At 48.6% G+C, this 18,182-nt stretch overlaps 1 protein-coding gene across 33 annotated transcripts in view; it reads left to right on the plus strand.

Annotated features, from left to right (window-relative positions):
- Positions 1-32: 32 nt before the first annotated feature.
- The window catches only part of LOC141573361 (uncharacterized), an 89,639-nt gene continuing 71,489 nt past the window's right edge, over positions 33-18,182 (plus strand). For 9 of the 33 annotated variants that reach the window (XM_074341467.1, XM_074341469.1, XM_074341470.1 and 6 more), the window contains exons 1-11: positions 51-1,020; positions 1,637-1,772; positions 4,244-4,330; positions 4,678-4,838; positions 5,128-5,174; positions 7,731-7,859; positions 8,203-8,336; positions 8,740-8,792; positions 10,572-10,736; positions 11,044-11,156; positions 12,564-13,107. In XM_074341467.1, coding sequence (XP_074197568.1) covers positions 1,731-1,772; positions 4,244-4,330; positions 4,678-4,838; positions 5,128-5,174; positions 7,731-7,859; positions 8,203-8,336; positions 8,740-8,792; positions 10,572-10,736; positions 11,044-11,047 — 822 coding nt within the window. In that variant the 5' untranslated portion in view covers positions 51-1,020; positions 1,637-1,730 and the 3' untranslated portion in view covers positions 11,048-11,156; positions 12,564-13,107. Of the gene's footprint in view, positions 1,021-1,636; positions 1,773-4,243; positions 4,331-4,677; positions 4,839-5,127; positions 5,175-7,730; positions 7,860-8,202; positions 8,439-8,739; positions 10,737-11,043; positions 11,157-12,563; positions 13,108-13,598; positions 16,634-18,182 lie in introns of those variants that run through there. The other 24 variants (XR_012499046.1, XR_012499050.1, XR_012499041.1 and 21 more) reach the window with 17 other exon arrangements.

Here is an 18,182-nt window from a genome sequence, read left to right on the forward strand (position 1 = left end):
CCATGAGGAGAGGGCCACCAAGTGGTGGGGGCACAGGAGACAGTGAGAAAGAGTCCCGCAGCCTTTCTGGAATCAAAAAACTGGCAAATGTGAAAAAGTGCATAATTTGTTTTATTGAACAGGCTGCTTATGTACGTTTGGAGGGCCAGGTTCAAGGACTCTGCATCCCTCCAGGACAATAGCCTCAAGAGAAGAACAGACAGAGCAGGAAGAGATGTGGGGTTTCTCCCAGGAATGAGGCAGAACAGGGATTTCTGCAGATTTGCAAGGAGACCCCGACCGCTGAGCACGGGGTTACAACCCCACGTGACCCTTGTCGTGTTTGGCTTGGGCTCTGGGTCTGGCCTGATCATGTATTCTTCCAGCTGAGTTCCAGAAATTCAGAGGGTAGATTTAGGGAGGCTGCGTTTGGAACCCGGTGTGGAGACGGAGGGTCCTTTATCCTGAGTCCCCTCAGCCTAATCACTGTAGCTGAGTTCCAACACCACCCAGGCCCCCAGGGTGGCCGTGGAGGGAGAGCAAGCCTGGCAGGTGACCCAGGGGTCCCACTGCTGTGCCCCTCCCTTATCTTTGTTCCCTTTCACCCCGGAAGGTGTGATTGTCTCATGTCATGGTGACAAGCCATCTCTCTTCTCTGTCAGGTGGGATCCCCACCCCCGCTCAGCCTTCTTTCTGCATGGATGCTGAAGGACCAGGCTCACTTGAAGTTCTGAGTTTGAGCAGTAAGGTGGAAACAAAGAAACCAATGGAAACAAAGAAACAAGTCATTGTGGCAAAGCTCCCCACCACAGAGAAGCTGCCCTGAGTGGAAGGGAGGGTGTGGGCATGCCCATTTGTTTCGTGTCTCCCAGTGCTCTTCGCTTTCTTATTGCAGACCTGCATGGTTACAACAAAATGATCTGCAAAACTGAAAATATTTACTCTCTGGCTTTTACAGAAAAGGCTGACCAGCCTCTGGTTCCCGTACCGGTCAACTGATTGGAGTACCTTTCCAGTTTGGAAACATCTGGGCAGGCCCAGGTTTGCAAAATTCTTTAAGAGTAGTTATGGAGTTTTGCTTCTAAACATTTTTATGGCTGTATACTTCTGAGCGAGGTTGTGCTGTGTAATTCTGAGCCGGGATTTTCTCAAACTGTTTCTTATTTCTTATACCGGACACCCCTAAATTCCAAGGGGAATGGGATGTTAAGGAAGCCATGGAGTTTAGGAAAAAGATACAGATTTCATTTCCATTTAAGCATCGATGTATCTCCATCCTAGGCAGTATCGGTTCTGTGGTATTGATAGGGGAACTAAATAGCAACCAAATTTATAGAAAATAGTGGGTCATTGGGTACACAAGTTCTTCTTTTCAACATTTTTGTAGTGTTTGCAGTTTAAGATGACCGTTCCTGAGAAACAGGCAGCCTCTTAGAATGAAATAGCATTTTCCCTGAACCATACTCAATTTTTATTTCGTAGACAGCAGGAAGGGCAATCACACATCCAACACATGGGGACCTCAAAGATAAAACGTAACTTTCTGGGAGCACACTACCCCAGTCTCCCTCTGCTCTTTTCACTGTCCCATTGTCCCTGAAGGCTCTTTCGTATCTTCTGCTCATGACTCCAGTAACTCTTCCTTCTCGTCCCTCAGCTGGTAAGTTTACTTTTCTACTTTGACCAAGCAAACTGAAGCCAACAGAAAAGAACTTTCACCAGCAACTCCCAGCACATCCGCTCGCCTTCTGATGTCTGTGACCTCACTCTCGCTGCCCCACCTCTTATTACAGGTGACATCGAAAGCCAGATCATCCAAAAGTCACCAGGGGGCCCATCCATACAATCTTCTCCGGGCTGTCACTCCCACATCCATCCTCTCTGTCACTACCTCATCTATTTTGTTCTCCTGCTAGTTGGCTCCTATCAGTATATAAAAGTCCATCCTCTTAAAAGAAACAAACAGCACTCCTTGACTCTAATTGGCCCCCACCAACTGCCACCCCATGTCTTTGCAGCAAATCTTTAATGAGTCGTTTAAACTCACTGTCTGCATATTCTCTTGAGCCATTCCCTTTTGCACCCACTCTGGCTTTTCCCCTGATCTCTCGCTCTATGGAAACTGCTCTGTCAAGGCCATCAGTGACCCCACGTTGCTAAATATAGTGGTCAGTTTTTAGTCTTCATCATGCGTGGCCCTTTGGCAGCATTTGACCCAGCTCTTCCATTTCTCCTCCCCCGTGTTCCTGCTTCACTTGGCCTCCAGCCCATCGCTCTGCTTTCGATCCACTGGCTGGTCTTTTGCCAACGTCTCCTCTTTTTTCCAAATATTTACTGCGAATGTGCCTCGGAGTTGGGTCCTGGGTCTCTCCTCTATCTCACTGCTATACTTTTGGTGGAAGCAACCAGACTTGGAAATTGACATGCCATCAATTTCTCGATTTGTCCAAAACTCCCTGATTGGCCTTTTCCATTTGGAACTCTCTCCCTGATACTCATATTCTTTCTCTTTCATTCATCTTGCTTTCACATTCATACATATGTTCTACTGTGTAAATTACTTTTCCAAATTTTGAATCAGTCCATACATATCATGTGAAATGCTCAGATCTCTATTATTTCCACTAAGATGCTTATTCTACCTTAGAACCTTTCTGCATTTCTGTATTTATGTCAATAAAGTGAATAGTATTTCTACAAGCCTCATAGTTAAACAGTGTGTTTGTTTGGGGCTATTATGTAACATGAAATAATGATACATCAACATAGTCCTTTTTCATTTAATTTTATGTAACACCAAGATGAGGTTTTTGCACTGAAGACTGTTTCATTGAAATTTTACCTACGTTATGGACAGTCAGTTTATGTGAAAGCCCTCATTTCTCCCCTTTTCTGATATATTTTCCATTTGGCTATTATAACATATAACTTGGCATGAAATAAAGTTCCAAATCCATTCACATAATAAAATTAATACATTTAAATTATATTTTTTAATGTTAAAAAGAAAGAAAAAAAACCCCCAGACTCCTCTACCTATTAGGCATTTCTGTGGCAATATCTAATAGACTCCTTCATCATGACATTGAAGAACTGAGCTGATTCCAGCCCCTTTCCACCTGCTCAGCCCCATCTTGTCCCATCCCCTGTGGATGGAGAGGACATCCATCCCATTTTCCAGGTCCAGATGTTGGAACCATGTTCTTTCTCTCTCTTTCTCTTACACACACACAGACAGCAAATCCAGCTTGTTAGAAAATTCTGGCTACTCTGAATTCATTAACCACCTACTCCCTGTTCCCCACCCTCCTAGGAGCCACCTTCAGCCCCTTGTTGGACACCAAATAGCCTACTTCTTCCATCTTTGCTTTTCTACAATCTCATCCACACAGAGTCAGAGGGAGCCTATAAAAGCATACATTTGAGGGGGTGGGTGTAGCTCAGTGATACAGTGCATGCTTAGCATGCATGAGATCCTGGGTTCAAACCACAGCACCTTCACTAAAATAAATAAATTAACCTCCTCCCAAGAAAACCCAAAACAAAAGCATAAATTGGACATCACCCATCCCATCAAAACTCACTAAAAGGGTCACCATTCCATTAGGAGCCAAAGTCGTCCCAAAGTCTTCCAGGACCCGGCCTGCTCTGCCTCTCCGCCCACACTCTCCCCATCACTCTGGGGGCCTCTGGCTCCGGCTCTTCCTTCTTCCTCCGGATCTATTCTGCTTCAAGTTCATTACTCCTTGAGATCTGCCAGGATTGCCTTATTCCCTCCTGCCTGCCTCCCACCCCACCACCATCACCTGAGTTTGCTCATATCACTCTTATTTTTCCCCAAGCTCTTGCTACCCCCATCATGTTGCCTGTTTTCTCTGCTAAAACTCTGAGCCCCCAGTGATGGGGAGTCGTGTCTATTTTGTTGACTAATAAAGCCCAAGACCCTTGGGAATGGGTATAGTTACTAGATTCCCATAAGTAGTAGGAGCTTATACAGATTTGCTGAATGAATGCAGAGGTCCTGGTCCAATTCGATGGAGCACTTCTGTGTCCTGCTCAAAGATTAACTCTCCTTTCCTCCTGAGAGAGGGTGACCACTCCCTTGGTGATCAAAGGCAAGATCTATTTTCTTTATGCTGTTAACCTTAGGCGGGGAGACTGGGGGATCTTCATTTATATTTTAAAATTTGATTCACTCTGCAGTTTGTCTCCTGTCTATGTATCCTTTTGAGAAACAGTTTATGAGTGATCATTCTTCCATCAGATTGAACAGGATCCAGGGGGAAGTACCAAGCCTGTCCCATCGGCCATCCTGTGTGTCATGTCCTGTGACCCAGTGGATGCTCAGCACGTAAGTGAACCAACAGGAGTGAGTGAAGAGATGGGAACATCTCATTATTGTGGTGGCTGCACTCTGTCCGATGCCTTGAGATTTGGGGAAGGGTTTACAACTGCGGAGGCGAGATGTCAGGTCCTCTATGCTCTTCCTGAGTGCCCTGGCCTTACCCATTCCCCCAGCCCCCTCTGGGCAGCCAAGCCCAGGAGCTGGGCCACCGGCGATTGTGCTGATCAATAATCCACCTCACCCAAAGTCCGGGGGTAAGAGCGGCCAGCACAACTGGTTGTAGACTCTGAAGTCAGGTCCTTGGAGGAATTCCTCACTGAACAATGTTTTGGACCTTTTATTTTTCTCTATAGCCTCCAGCTGAAGAAACAGATTGCCTTAGGTACATGAAAGGTGAGGACACCTACTATCCCCATGGAGCCCAGGTGGGGCTGGGAGTCTGCTGTTTGTACAGCCGGTGGGCTCGTGTTGCTTTGGGCATCCCTGTGCCTGAATTCCTGCAGTACACTCGGTGGTAAGAACGGAGGTGCCTGGCAGGGAGGGAAGCGTGTCGGGGGACTACACAGCTGGGGAGACGTTAACCTGGGGTGAGCGGGAGCCGGCTGATGCATGGAATCTCGGTGCAGGGAACTCTCCAAACTCAGAGAGGTTCCCACTCCCGCAGGGTCCCTTTGATCAGGGTGCTAGGCTGTCAGCACTGCAGGGTCCCTGTGAGGATCATGGTGCCTTCAGGCAGTGGGAAGTGAGGGGTCCAGTGGCAATTAAATTAACTGTGCACCCAAAGCCAACCCCCTCTCTTTCAGCCTGTTTCCTAATCTGCAAAACTGGAATGATGTTAACCATCCCGCAGGTTTGTTGATGGGCTGGGTGGGACACACTAGACAGCCAGGAGCTGGAATTCCTCTGTGCCCTGATTGTTATCCTTCCTTCACACTATTTACTCTCACAAGTTCAGTCTCTCTGTCTCTCTCTCATTCACTTGTAACTTTCTCTCCTGCTCTGGTTTCATTTGATTCCCACCCTCCTCCCAATCCCCAGATGAGTGAAATTAATTTCTGTGTGTCAGTTCCAAATTCCCGGGAAAGATGCTCTGTCCCCTCTGGATTGGTTGTCCAACCCATCAGTTGCAGTCAGAGGAGTGAGTCCCTCTGTGACCAGAGGAGGGGCTCTGCCCAGCCCCCCAGCCACCACTGTGGGAGCACATAGCTCTCCGAGGAGGAGGTACTGGCTGTGACTTGGTGTCACTAAGTGTGAATTTATCTCTCCTCTTGCCCCACCTCCATCCTCCTAAACAAAGATGAAAATTAAACACTCCCGAGATTTGTGTCATGGAGCACTCAGGGTGGGGGCTAAGAGGGCTGGATTCCCTGCTGAGTGTAAGGGGCTACAGTGACTCCCAAACGAGAGCCTGTAAAGGAAACAGCACCGGCCCCACCGGACACTTAGGGTGCTGAGTCTGCGTGACATTGAGCCAGGCTTCTGACCACAGCTCAGGGGTCTGGTCCGACCGGTTAGTCTTTGAAACCAACCAGCTTTGGATTCCTCAATCCCTCCCTGAGGTTTTACCTGAACCACGAGCTTCTGTATCTCTGAAGACAGATGATGAGGACCCTTCACGTAAGGCATTTGCACACCCCTGTGCGGGAATTTGTGCTGCACGGTCTGCCCGGCGAGCTGACCAAAGTTCGTATTTTACTGATCTTAGAAATAGTCTGGTTTCCTGATGCACTGTTTCACTGAACAAGCAACAGAAGCCACCTCTGGCTGATAAAAGCAAAAAAGGGACTTAATGAAAAGATACTGGGAGGGTGCATGGAGTGGCCCAGACCAGAGCCGACCCGGGGGCCGTAGGAGATGTTGGGGAGCCCCAGGCACCAGGCTGCGCAGGGTGCTACCGGGCCCCCTGCTGCCCCAGCAGGGACCCCCCCTCCTCCTGACACTCCACCTCACTGCAGGTTCATGTCCCGGCAGGGCCAGGTCACACTGAAGCCACCAGCACACACCTCAATGGGGGAGTTGGCCCCTTCTCAGCTGAGGGCGTGCCTGCTGTGGGGAGAGGCCCAGTTAGAGGAAGGCGGTTCCCCTACTGTTCTGAGTTAATGCGCAAGTCAGTGTCCATCACTCAGGAGAGCCGGGCTGGTCGGACATCATTGTGGTGACTAGGCCGTCTGAGTTCACGTATTACTTTTTAGGTTGGAAGGCCCAAGAGGGAGAAAAAGTGGAGGTTCTAGTACTTATTTTATATTTCCCATGTACCAGGTGCGGTAAGCAAGCCACTTCAGACAAGGCCCATAACAACCACATTAATAGGCCACGGAGAAAGTCATACAGTCAGGCCTCTGCAGCCCCGAAACCCGTGTCCTCATCAGTTCCGTAGTTACCAGTGGAAGTTGTAGGGATTTATGGGACTGTGTGTTCCTGTGGGGGCTGGGATGTGTGTGTTTAAATCCACATCTTCAGAAACTCGGCCAGAACCACAGCCACTGATTGCATGGAGGCAGAGGAGGGGAGGCTTCCAGCCTCTGGTCCAGCTCGTGTGGAGCTCAGAAGTTGCTCCTTCTGTCCTGAAAACAACACCAGAGCTGAGGGAGCTGCAAACCCACTGCTCTTCTTAGATCCACAAGAAAACTGAGGGGGAAAGCTGCTCCCAACACAGAGAGGCAGCCTGGCAGGCTTGGAGAGTCACAGCTCCCAGGGCAGAACCCGCTTTTGTAAGAACCCCGGGGGCAGGCAGATTTAACAGATCCCTGAAGCCAGCTGGAGGCTCAGCGGGGGGAAGTCCGAGTGTGACAACTCCAGGGGGCCAGTCAGAGGGGCCCCCTGCTCTTTTTCATGCATTTTACCTCCAGGACCGTATCCTGTTCTCAGAGTGAAGATCATAGGAAAACTCCTCATGGTTCCTGCCAGGAAAGGAAAAAATAGCTCTATTGAAATACACCCAGAACATTCTCTTCCATTGTGGGGGGTTGTGTTTTTTTTGTTTTTTTTTTTTTTATGAGAAATTATTTTACCAGAGCCTAACCTACCTGGGGGAAGGGAAATACATTCTGTGTCACCCAAATTGGGGTGGGGGAAAGAGACACACTTGTGGAGGTCACAGCTCAGGGCACAGGCTCAATGAGAACTAATCACAGGACTACAGATGCCCTGCTCTGTCCCGCTCCCCCAACACCTTACCTCCATGTCAGTAGGGCCCCTGTGCAATAACAGGAATAAAATTAAAAGAAGTAAATGTCTCAGGAGTGTCTAGGGAATACCCAAAGACAGAGGGGAGATGAAAACAAGGACACACGGGTGGCTTTAGCCTCTCGCACGAATAGCTGTAGCAAACTACACACAGCCCAGCCCCAGTAGATAAACAGAAAACCTCACAGAAGAAACTATTTATTTTGGTTCTCTTACCCAGTGCATTCCATGGTGCATCCTCGCCTAGAATTGAGTGGAAGCAAGTCCATCTCAGAAGGGACATACCTGAAGAGAAATGGCTTTCCAGACTCTGAAGGGCAGAGAAAGCACCAGCCTGGGTTAGAGAAAGGTGAGGGGTGGGGTAGGGGGTTGGCTGCCTTCTTCCCCAAATAAGGAACCTTCCTGAGGCCAGCACAGTGGGAGGGAGGGCCATAGGGTGGAAGCAGCCAGACTTCTTCCTGAGAAGTGATAGGATGCCTCCAAGGGACCATTCAGGTGCCCAAACTGTGTCCTGATGGTGGGAGTCAGTCGGTCTGCCTCAGAGCCCAGGACTGAGGTGGGCGCACAGCAGGCCGGTCTTACTTGGCCGGATCCATTTCACTTCTCCGAAACCCTGTGTAAAACATGAAGCGTGGACGACCTGGTGAGCACAGCTCTGCCCTCAAGACCGGTTTCAACTCCTCTCTTCCCAGAGAACAGCATCTCTGAGCCCGTCCTGGGTGACCTCACAGAGATCACCCTAGTGGCCCAGGCTAGTGACCGGGAACATGTACCTTCCTGCAGCCAACCCCAGACGTCCACTGATGCATCATATACTGGCAAAGATGTGAGTTCCTGTGCATTGGTCTAACAGCAGAGACTCTGCCACAGGCCCAAGAGGTGGTGTGTGGGACAAGCAGAGGTGCAGGAGTGTACGCAGTGCAAAGGTGTAAGTGGTGGCAGGGGTGCAGGGGCTGTGGAGGGTGCAGGCAGTTCAGGGGATGCGGGGGTGCAGGCAGTGCGGAAGGGCAGAGAGTGGCAGGGGTGCAGAGGTACAGGGAGTGTAGGGGTGCAGGAAGGTGCTCAGGCACGTGGCCAGGGTCAGAAGGCAAGTGCACATCCTCGCAGTCAGCCTGACCCCGGGAGATTAGTGCAATTGTCTGGGGTGTCGGAGGGGGCGGCGGCGGCGGCGGCGGCGGTGGGTGGGAGGCTGCCCGGGCAAGCCGGTCGATTTCTTCTCTTCCCTGCAGCCTGGCCTGGGGGGGCGTTGGCCGCCGGAGATTCGCCAGATGTTGGACTCCAGGTAAGCTTGCTCCTGGGTGGTGGGGCGGTTAGGTCAGGGGGCGGTGGCAGCGGCAAGGGGGCGGAGCGGGGCTGCCCCTGGCGAACTGATGGAATAGCTGCCTTCTCCCGGCTGCCGGGCCTGGGAGCGGCCTCTGCTGCCCCAGGTCGCCGCACACACCTGTCCCACTCAGCTTGCTGAGTGGGGAGTGGAGGCGGTGTCGTTAAGTTGCAGGGCCCACGGGTATAGGGGGGCTGCCGCGCGGAAGCCGGTCAATTCGCTCCGCTCTCACCCGCGGCGGAGCCAGGGCCGGCTTCTGCTGCCGTAGAGGCGGGACGCCGGTCTCCAGGTGAGCTTGGTCCTGGGAGGCGGCGGCGGCGGCGGCGGCTGGGGGTTGGGGTCCGTTCCAGGGAGCTGCTCCATTTCTTCTCTCCCCCGCGGCCTGGCCTGGGGGCGACCTCTGCCGCCAGAGATTTGCCTGAGGTCCGACTCCAGGTGAGCTTGCTCCTGGGAGATGGGTGCGGTGCATTCAGGGGGCTGGGAAGTTGGTGGCTGCGGGGATAGGGAGGCTGCCCCGGGGGAGCTTGAGGATTAGCTCCCATGTCTGTGCCACGTGGCCTGCAGGCAGCCTCTGCTGCGCCAGGTCCCGGGACAACCCTTTCCCACTTTGCCTGCTGGGGGCGGGAGGCAGGGTAGTCAGGGTGCACGGGTGGCGGGGGTCGGGGGCCTGCAGCGGGGGAGCGGGCACATTTGCTCCCATCTTCCCCGCGGCTTGTCCTGGGGGCGGTGTCTCTTGCCCTGGGTTAAGAGACACGTGTATCCTAGTCGGCCTGGCCCCAGGAGGCGGGCGTGTTACGTTGGGGGTGGTGGCAGCAGCGGCAGGTTTTCCCATGGAGCCGGTCCATTTGCTCCCATTTCTCCCCACGGTTTGCCCTGGGGGCGGTCCCTGTTGTCCCTAGTTCGCCGGGCGTCCATCTCCAGGTCAGCCTGCTCCCTAGAGGCGGCCACCGTGAGGTCAGGGGGCAGGAGCGGTGGCTGCTGTGGGGGTAGGGGGCTGCCTTGGGGAGCTGGTGGATTGGCTCCCTTCTCCCCGATGGCCTGGTGTGGGAGTGGCCTCTCCTGCCTCAGATCACCAGACACACCTGTCCCATTTAGCCTGCTGGGGGAGGGGCGCCCTGGGCGGTGCCTTTAAGGTGTGGGGGAGGCGACGGCAGGGATAGAGGACCTGCAGCGCGGAGCCTGTCAATTTGCTCTCCTCTTCCCCACGGCCAAACCTGGGGGCGTACTCTGCTGCCCTAGAAGCCGGATGCCCGTCTCCAAGTCAGCTTGCTCCTGGGAGGCGGGCGCGATGCTGTCGAGGGGCAGAGGCAGCTGCGACGGCCGGCTGCCCCGCCTAATGGGGCCACTTCTTCTCCTCTCCCCTGACCTGGCCTGGGGACGGCCTCTCCCGCCCAAGATTAGCCTGAAACCCCACACCCGGTCAGGTTGCTCCTGGGAGGTGGGCGCGGTGACATCAGGGGTTGGAGAGGAGGGGGGTCTGCCCCTGGCGGGCTGGAGGATAAGCTCCCATCTCTCTGGAGGCCTGACGTGGGGGTGGCGTCTGCTGCCCCTCATTCCCGGGTCACCCTTCTCCAGGACATATTGCCCCGGGGGTGCTGTAGGGTGCGGGGGCGGCGGGTTGTTGTCGGGGGTATGGAGCTTGCCGCTTGGGAGCTGATGGTTTAGATCCCATTTCCCCCGCAGCTTGGCCTGGGGGCAGCCTCTGTTGCCCCAGGCCGCAAAGCACTGTTTCCCTGACAGCTTAACCACCGGAAGTGGGCAGGATGTGCTGAGGGGGCGGAGGCAGCCGCCAAGGCAGCGACGGAGGGGGCTGTCCCTGGCCAGCCGGTCAATTTGTTCCCATCTCAACATTTGCTGCCCCAGTTTCGCAGGACGCCCTTCTCCAGTTTATCCTTCTCCTGAGAGGTGGGCTCAGTGCATGCAGCCCAAGGTCTGGGCTCTCCCCTGGGGAGGGGCAGAACTCTCTTCTTCTTCTTTGTCTTTATTCTTCAGCGAAGTGGTTACTGGCCCCAATTCTTAATTCTGAGAAAGTGTAGCCTGTGTTACGGAGGAGCTGCTGGACAGTGAGGTTTCTGGGTGGGTTTTCACATCAGCTGATGCCCCAGGCAGGCAGGAAATCTATTACTTAGAGCTTCTTAGTCTGGAGTTGGGGGATGGCCCCGCCATCCTCACCATGCTTTTTACAAATGTGTTACTCCCCTCTTTTTCCTAGGTGACATTTTAGGTTATTGGGTCCCAGATTGCTGGCACACACATCCCTGTTCTCAAACATCTTTTAAACTTGGGTGAAGTGATAAGTTGGGGAAGAAGATGATTTACTGAAAGGTAAGAATACTTAAATTTGCATTAAAGCTACATTCTGTCAATCTTTCTCAAATGATTTTTCTCTGATTCTAAATCCATGACCTAGTGAATGTTGTACTCCTGTGTAAATCATTGATCTTCACATCACACTTGTTGAGTGGTCAACGAGATTTGTTATTTAGATTATTCCTGAAAGGAAAAGCTCAGGCTTTTGAGAATTCCTTGTCTGATGTCACCCAGGCAGTCACAGTAGAAGACAGAGCTGATATAAAAATCCCTAACCTGCCTGAACTGCAAAGCTTCTGGGATTACTGATCCCTGAAATGCAGGTGACTCTTGATGATAATCTGGGGGATGGTTTACATGATCAGATTCTTCCAGTCCTGTAAATGGGTTCCGTGGCCCCAGCCCCGGGAGAGCTGGTCATAAGGGCCATATCGTGAGGGGTGGGATGGGAAGGCAAGGTCTAAGAGCTGGCATCACTGAGATTCCACACTCGCTAAACACAGACCCCAGAGCCTAATTGTTGTCAGGTTCTGTTCTGGATTTGAGAGTGTGTTCAGACATGATTCTTGCCCTTCAGGGGTCACTGCCTGGGTGGAAGTAACCTTTACATAAATCTGGGGAGGATGACAATTAAGTAGATGGGCTGTTATGATTCTCAGTGTGCCCAGGCTCGCTCTTCCAGGCACTCGTGGGACTAACGAGAGCCATGTTATTCACTCATACACTGATTTATTACCCTTGAATTGATCATTTGTCCCACAGTAAGTGAAACAAGCGACGAGGAACCTGAGTTTTGTCCCCTTTCCTAGCACTGATTGTATCTGTCAGTCAGGCGCCCTGCGTATGCATTGTGAAATGGTGGTATTTCTTGCCCAATGGGACTGCACAGTCAGTTCTGAGAATCAGGGGAGACACGTGGGTAGGACAGCACACTGACACACATGGCACCCCCCCACCCCATGAGACAGCATTTTCGATGCTCAGGTGACCCGATGTAGACCGCGGTGCTAAACCTGAGCATGTTTAGTGATCTTGGGGGCTATGAAAATACAGGCTGCCGGTCCCTACTTCTGGAGACTCTGAGGGTGTGCACCCCAGAATTCTGCATTTTAAGAAGCACTTTAACTAATTCTGATGAAGATGATCTGAGTGTCCCACTGAGAAACACTGGTGTGCGATGCACCAGTATTGAGGATTCTCAGGGAGGGATGTCTTTTCACGATGGTCCAAGGGCCCTCACGAGACTTTTGCCTTGGGTGTAATTGTATGTGTTCGAAAGTGATGTCTCTCACTTCCAGTGCTTGTCAGCATGCTCTGTGCAGGGATTTGCTCTCAGCAGATATCAAAAACTATAAGTCTTCAGGTCACCGAGCTAGAGTGTGAGCGATCTTTTATTTTGGTTTTCTTTATTGAAATGCGGAGTCTCCCGAGAAGAGATTCAGACTGAACAGCTTTGTTTCGGACTTTGGAAGACCGCTGGTGCCCAAGGGGTTCTCTGGCAGCACAATGACGAATCTAGGTCCCTCTTTCACTGCTACGTCAATGAAGTGGACCGCTTGGACAAGGCCAAAGCTGGTATCCCAACCATAGCCCTTGACAGTGATGTTCGGCTCCAGGAAGCCATCAGATGCAGCAGGTGGCCAGAGGAGGAGCCGAACGGGCTCATGAAATGTGACACCCCCAGCTTCATCAACACGGACCAGAACTCTTCCTTTGGGGAAGATGATCTCCTGATTTTGGAACCACCGATTGTTCTAGAAAATAAGCCAGTTGCCCAGACCTCACACAAAGACTTGAATTGGAAATGTGCTTTGTCAAGTGTTTCTCTGAAGATGTGAAGTCTGTCTTTGTATGGCAGGAAGTCCCCTTTCACAAAATTGTATGTGTTTGTGTCTGAGAGAGAGAAATGGAGACAGACAGAAAGACGGAGACAGAAGAGAGCCCCCTCAGAAGAGAGCTAGTTAAGGTGAGTTTTTGTGCCTTAGTTTTTGTGCCATTTGGGGTTTTGGGGGGAACAAAGTATTTACACTGTCTCATTCTCCTCGTTGGAAACCTTGGCCCCGTCCTCAGTGTCAGCGGCCTTGAACGGGGGTTGCCATGGTGCGTTTCATCTGGCGCTGCCACTTCCACGCTCTGCCTTTAGCACGTTGCTTTGCCTCCCAGGGCTGCCACCCTTTAAACTGTAAGGTGAGGAGTCTGGAGTAGATGATCCATCCCAGCTCTGCTGTTTTGCAAATTTCTGATTTCGTATTCGGATGAGGCTGGGATACACCCAGAGCAGTATAAACCAGGCCCTACCTCCTGTCTCTTGCTGGGGCATCCCTCAGGTCTGTGCCTTCTACTCAAGCCTTTACTGAGCCCAGCTTTTGTCAGGAGCCCAAGTGCCTACCGGGATGGCAGGAGACCTGTCTCTCGTGGTCACGGTGGCCGACATTTCTATTGGTTGTGCTGAAACAGCTCTTCTGAGATCCTCCGGCCACCCTTGCTCCAACCTGAGGACAGACCTACCGTTCCTTTCCTAGGAGGAGGATCAATCCATGGTGCATTTTATGACAATCCTGTCCCCAGGAATGCACGGAAGGTTATCAGCTGAGTGAGGGGCAGTGCCTCTGTGTCTCTGTGTCCCTGTATCTCTGTCTGCTCACAGTGCCCTGCCACCGGCTACTGAACAAGAAAAGTGCTATTCACCATGCTGTGTGTTTTGCAGATGTGTAGGTGATGGTCTTGTGGCTCATGTGTGGGCTTTGTGCTGGGATGGTGAAGGGCTTATAAATACCTCATCAACATGTATTCGAGATGGCCTGGTGCCACACAGACTTGATTCATGAAGGCATCAAGCCTGCACACTGGTTTGGAAACAACTTGGTTTTGATCAGTCACACTGCATGCATGACTCACTGCTGATCTCTGGGTGGTTTTTTCATTTTAGATTTATTCACCCAGTGTCTTGCTTAAGCTGAAAAATACATTTATTTCACTAGAATATTCTCAGATTCTTTGTTTTCACACATCCAGTTGTTTAATTCCTTTAAAAATCATTTTGTGTTTATAATGCCTCCTAATATCTATCATCTCTAGGTTCCCAGTGGCCTGAGCCATGCACCAGATTTGATGTAGGAACTGTTCCACCAAAAGAAATCCCTTTGCCATAATATCTTTTGAGGAAAATATTATTCTTTAAGGCTCTAACAGTAAATCGTAGAACAAAGCATGGAACATTTATTGTAGTTAATACATGTTCATGCAAAAAGAAATGATATTTTCATTAAACAATGTTGATTTTAATAACTTTTACTAATGTGAATATTATTATTCATAATTTAAGTAACCAAATAAAACCACAGTTATTTATTATGAAGATTGAAAACTATTTACACTGTCTCTCAATTAGAGGTAGCTTTATTAGAAGACTGAAGGGTATTTAAAAGATGGAAAATTACCCATGATGACACCATCATTTTTATTAACTAAATATCAAGAACTGTGCAGGGTTAAGATTTAACCCTCTGCAAGCTGTCAAGTTAGCATGAGGTAGTTTGTGGATGCTGCCAGAAGACAGGAGACTCCCCCAGGTTCAGAGACAAAGAACTTCCTGCCAGCACAGCAGGCAGCTTGGGGTTCATGTTCATGTTGGTTCCTGAGTTTCTTTCCTTTTGCTGTTGTAACAAAGGACCACAGACTCAGTGGCTTAAAGCAATACACATTCATTCATCTCACTGTTCTATTGTGCAGAAGTGCAAAGTCATTGTCAGTGGGCTAAAACCAACGTGTGGCCAAGGCTACGTTCCACACCGAGGCTCTAGGGAGGGATTCGTCTTCCTACCTTTCCCAGCTTGCAGAGGTGTTCACACTCCTTGGCCCAGGGCCCTGTGTCACTGTGACCTCTGCTGCCACTTTACGTCTCTGTCTCTGACTATATAGATATAAAGGAAGAGTCTTCTACATCTGGTATGGACCCTTTTTCCTAAATGGACATTGTATCTCTATTTATGTGCAGATTAAAACCCCTTCCCTCCAGGGTGTGGTGGCATCAGCTCACAAGATTACCACTCTGGGCTTTAAGTGTCCTCTTTGTATTGTCACCTGGGAACTTCTCTTTCCATAGTTAGCTCTGTGTTACATTTGTTGCTGTATTTTACCCGGCATTACTGAAAGTTTTACTTAAAAGGGATCCGAGTTAGCTCTGTTTACCTGTTTCCAGAGCTGAAAGCTTCAGTTCTAGAGTATCTGTTTGATTTCTCTTAAAAATACATTCCAGTATATTTCTCTGGTGAAAGTCTTTACCCTGTTGTCTATTCTCCCATAATTTCCTTATTTTCTTGAATATATTAAAAGTATTTTATAGCCTTTATTGGTAACTCTGATGCCTACATCACCTGGGGGTTTGCATCCATTGTCTAATGTTTCTTATTCTCATATTATCCGTTATATAGTCTTGACATGTTGCATGTCTTGAAATTCTTTATTACATGGCAGACATTGCAAATGAAAAATCCATATGTTATTTTCCGTGAGAGGTTTTCTACCTTCCTGTTAGGCAAACAGGGTGAGGGACTGATCATGTCGCTCCAATCAGGCGCTGAGGTGGATCAGGACTGAAGTGCCTTTTTCTTAAAACAGCTTTGAGGTATACTTGGCAAAGTAATTTTCACACGTATAAAGTGTACAGCTAATACGTTTTGACATAAGTATATCCCCAAGAAACCATGACCACATTGAAGAGAGTGAACATACCCATCACCCACAAAGCTTCTCTCCTGCCATTTGTTGTCCCTCCCTCCCTCCCCATCTCTTCCCCTGGAAACCATTGATCTGCTTTCCATCACAACATATTGGTCTGCATTTTCAAGATCCTTGTATGAATGGATTAATGCAGTATCTACTCTATGTTGTCTGACTTCTTTCATTCAGCGTAATTATTTTGAGAGTCGTCTGTGTTGCTGTATTAATAGCTTATTTTTCTTATAGCAGAGTATTGTTTAGTGCTGAGTTTTTACTGAATAGTTTGTTGTGAGCAGTGTTTGGATAGACCGTCATTTGTTTCTCCATTTACTTCTTGATGGATGCATGGGTTATTTACAACTTGAGCTATTATAAATAAAATTGCAGTGAATATTTGGTTACAAGTCTTTATATGGACATATGCTTTTCTTTTCTAAAGCACCAGATGAGGAATATCTGGGTTATATGGTAGATAGGTATTTACCTTTTTTAAAGAAACTGTTAAAGACTTTTCCAAAATTGTTGTACTATTGTAAATTCCTTGTGGTGTGTATCAGCTCTGGTTGCTCTACTTCCTTACCAGCACTTTGTAAGGTCGGTCTTTCTAATCGTATTCATTCTTGTATGTATGTGTACTAGTATCTCACTGTGGTTTTTAAAAGCATTTCTCTAATGACTAATGGCATCTTTAATCAGCATCTTTTCATATGCTTATTATCCATCTGGATATCTTTACTGTAGTGTGTTTTCTGGCCTCATTCATTCATTCAGGTGTTTGCATTATTATTGAGTTTTGAGACCTCCTTACTCTGGATCAGATACAAAGAGAGAAATTTATCAGATATATGATCTGCAAATAGCTTCTGTCTATGGCTTGTCTTTTCATTTGCTTAGCAGTGTTTTGAACAGCTTTGAAGAGTCTTCATTTTGATAAAGTTCACTCTATCAGTTTCTTTTTAAAATAGATTATACTTTTGGTGTCATAGCAAAGAAATATTTGCCAAACCCAAGGTCATAAAGCTTAAGCCTATGCTTTTTCTCCTAGGTGTTTTATAGTTTTAGATTTCCTATTAAGATCTATGATACATTGTGAGTTAATTTTTGTATATTTTGTGAGGTGTGGATCAAAGTTAATTTTTTTTTTTTTTTTTTTGCATATCACTATCTAATTCTTCCAGCACTACTTGTTGAAAAGGTCCTTTCTCCACTGCATCCTTTTTGAGAATCAATTGTCTATATAAGTGTTGGTTTAGTTCTGAACATTCTATTCTGCTCCATTATTCTATTTTCCTGGTTTACACCGACACCATACTTTCTGATTACTGTAGTTTAAAAAAAAAAAAAAAGGCTGAAAATCAGATAGTGCAAGTCTTCCAACTTTGTTTTTCTTGTTCAAAATTGTTTTGGATATTTGGGATCCTTTGAATTTTTATATGAATTTTAGAATCAGTTTTAAAATTCCTTACATCCTGTTCTGCCAAAATTCCACCCATGTCTTTGGCCATCTCCAAAGCCACATTTTCTGAAGAAGTCTCTCTAGATCCCAGGTGAAAGGAATTTCTGTTTCATCTGTGCTCCAATCACATTTGATAATATTTGATTACATTTATTCATATTTGGCTGGATGTACTTGTGTGATCTTTCCTGCCATATAGTAAATCTCTCAAGATTTGGAATCTTGACTTGGTTCCCTCTGTCTGCTGAGAAAACTAGTTCTATGCTTTGCAGGAGTGAGCCCTGCAGTAAGAGGTATCTGCAGCACACATCTAGCTCATTGCTTGCATATCGTCAAGGAATCCTGCAGATTTAGAATTGTTTATTGATTGTTGTCTCCAAGACGGCTCAGCCTTTTTTATTTCTATTGCTACTGCTGCAGTTTCAAAGGAAAATGGGCTAATTATTTTCCAAATATCAAAACATACTGTAATTGAGCTGTGACGCAAATTATGTGCTGCTGTTTCTTAACAACCTGCTTAGTGTTCACAGGTACCTTCACTCATGGAACTTTTGGGAGAATGTCATATCCTCAGAGATAGCAATGCTGTCTTTGGCGACCTGAGCGGTAGTATCTGAACTCACTCCTGCTGTTTTTCCATTGCCCCCTCTAGCCTTCCTCCAGCCCTCCATGGTGGGCCTGCAGTTCTGCCCTCGAAAAATCCTGTTGCTTCTCAGGAAGAATTCCCTATGAAACATATTCATGTCCTTCTTGTGGGGACATTCAGTCCAGAGACCTGACAGCAGGGGAAAATGTTTAGACTGCTTTTGGTAGAACGTAAATTCTTCCATACTTGTTAGAAGCAAATCCAATGAGGAAACTGT

The sequence above is a fragment of the Camelus bactrianus genome, chromosome 15 (assembly GCF_048773025.1).
Source record: "Camelus bactrianus isolate YW-2024 breed Bactrian camel chromosome 15, ASM4877302v1, whole genome shotgun sequence".
Lineage (NCBI taxonomy): Eukaryota > Metazoa > Chordata > Mammalia > Artiodactyla > Camelidae > Camelus > Camelus bactrianus.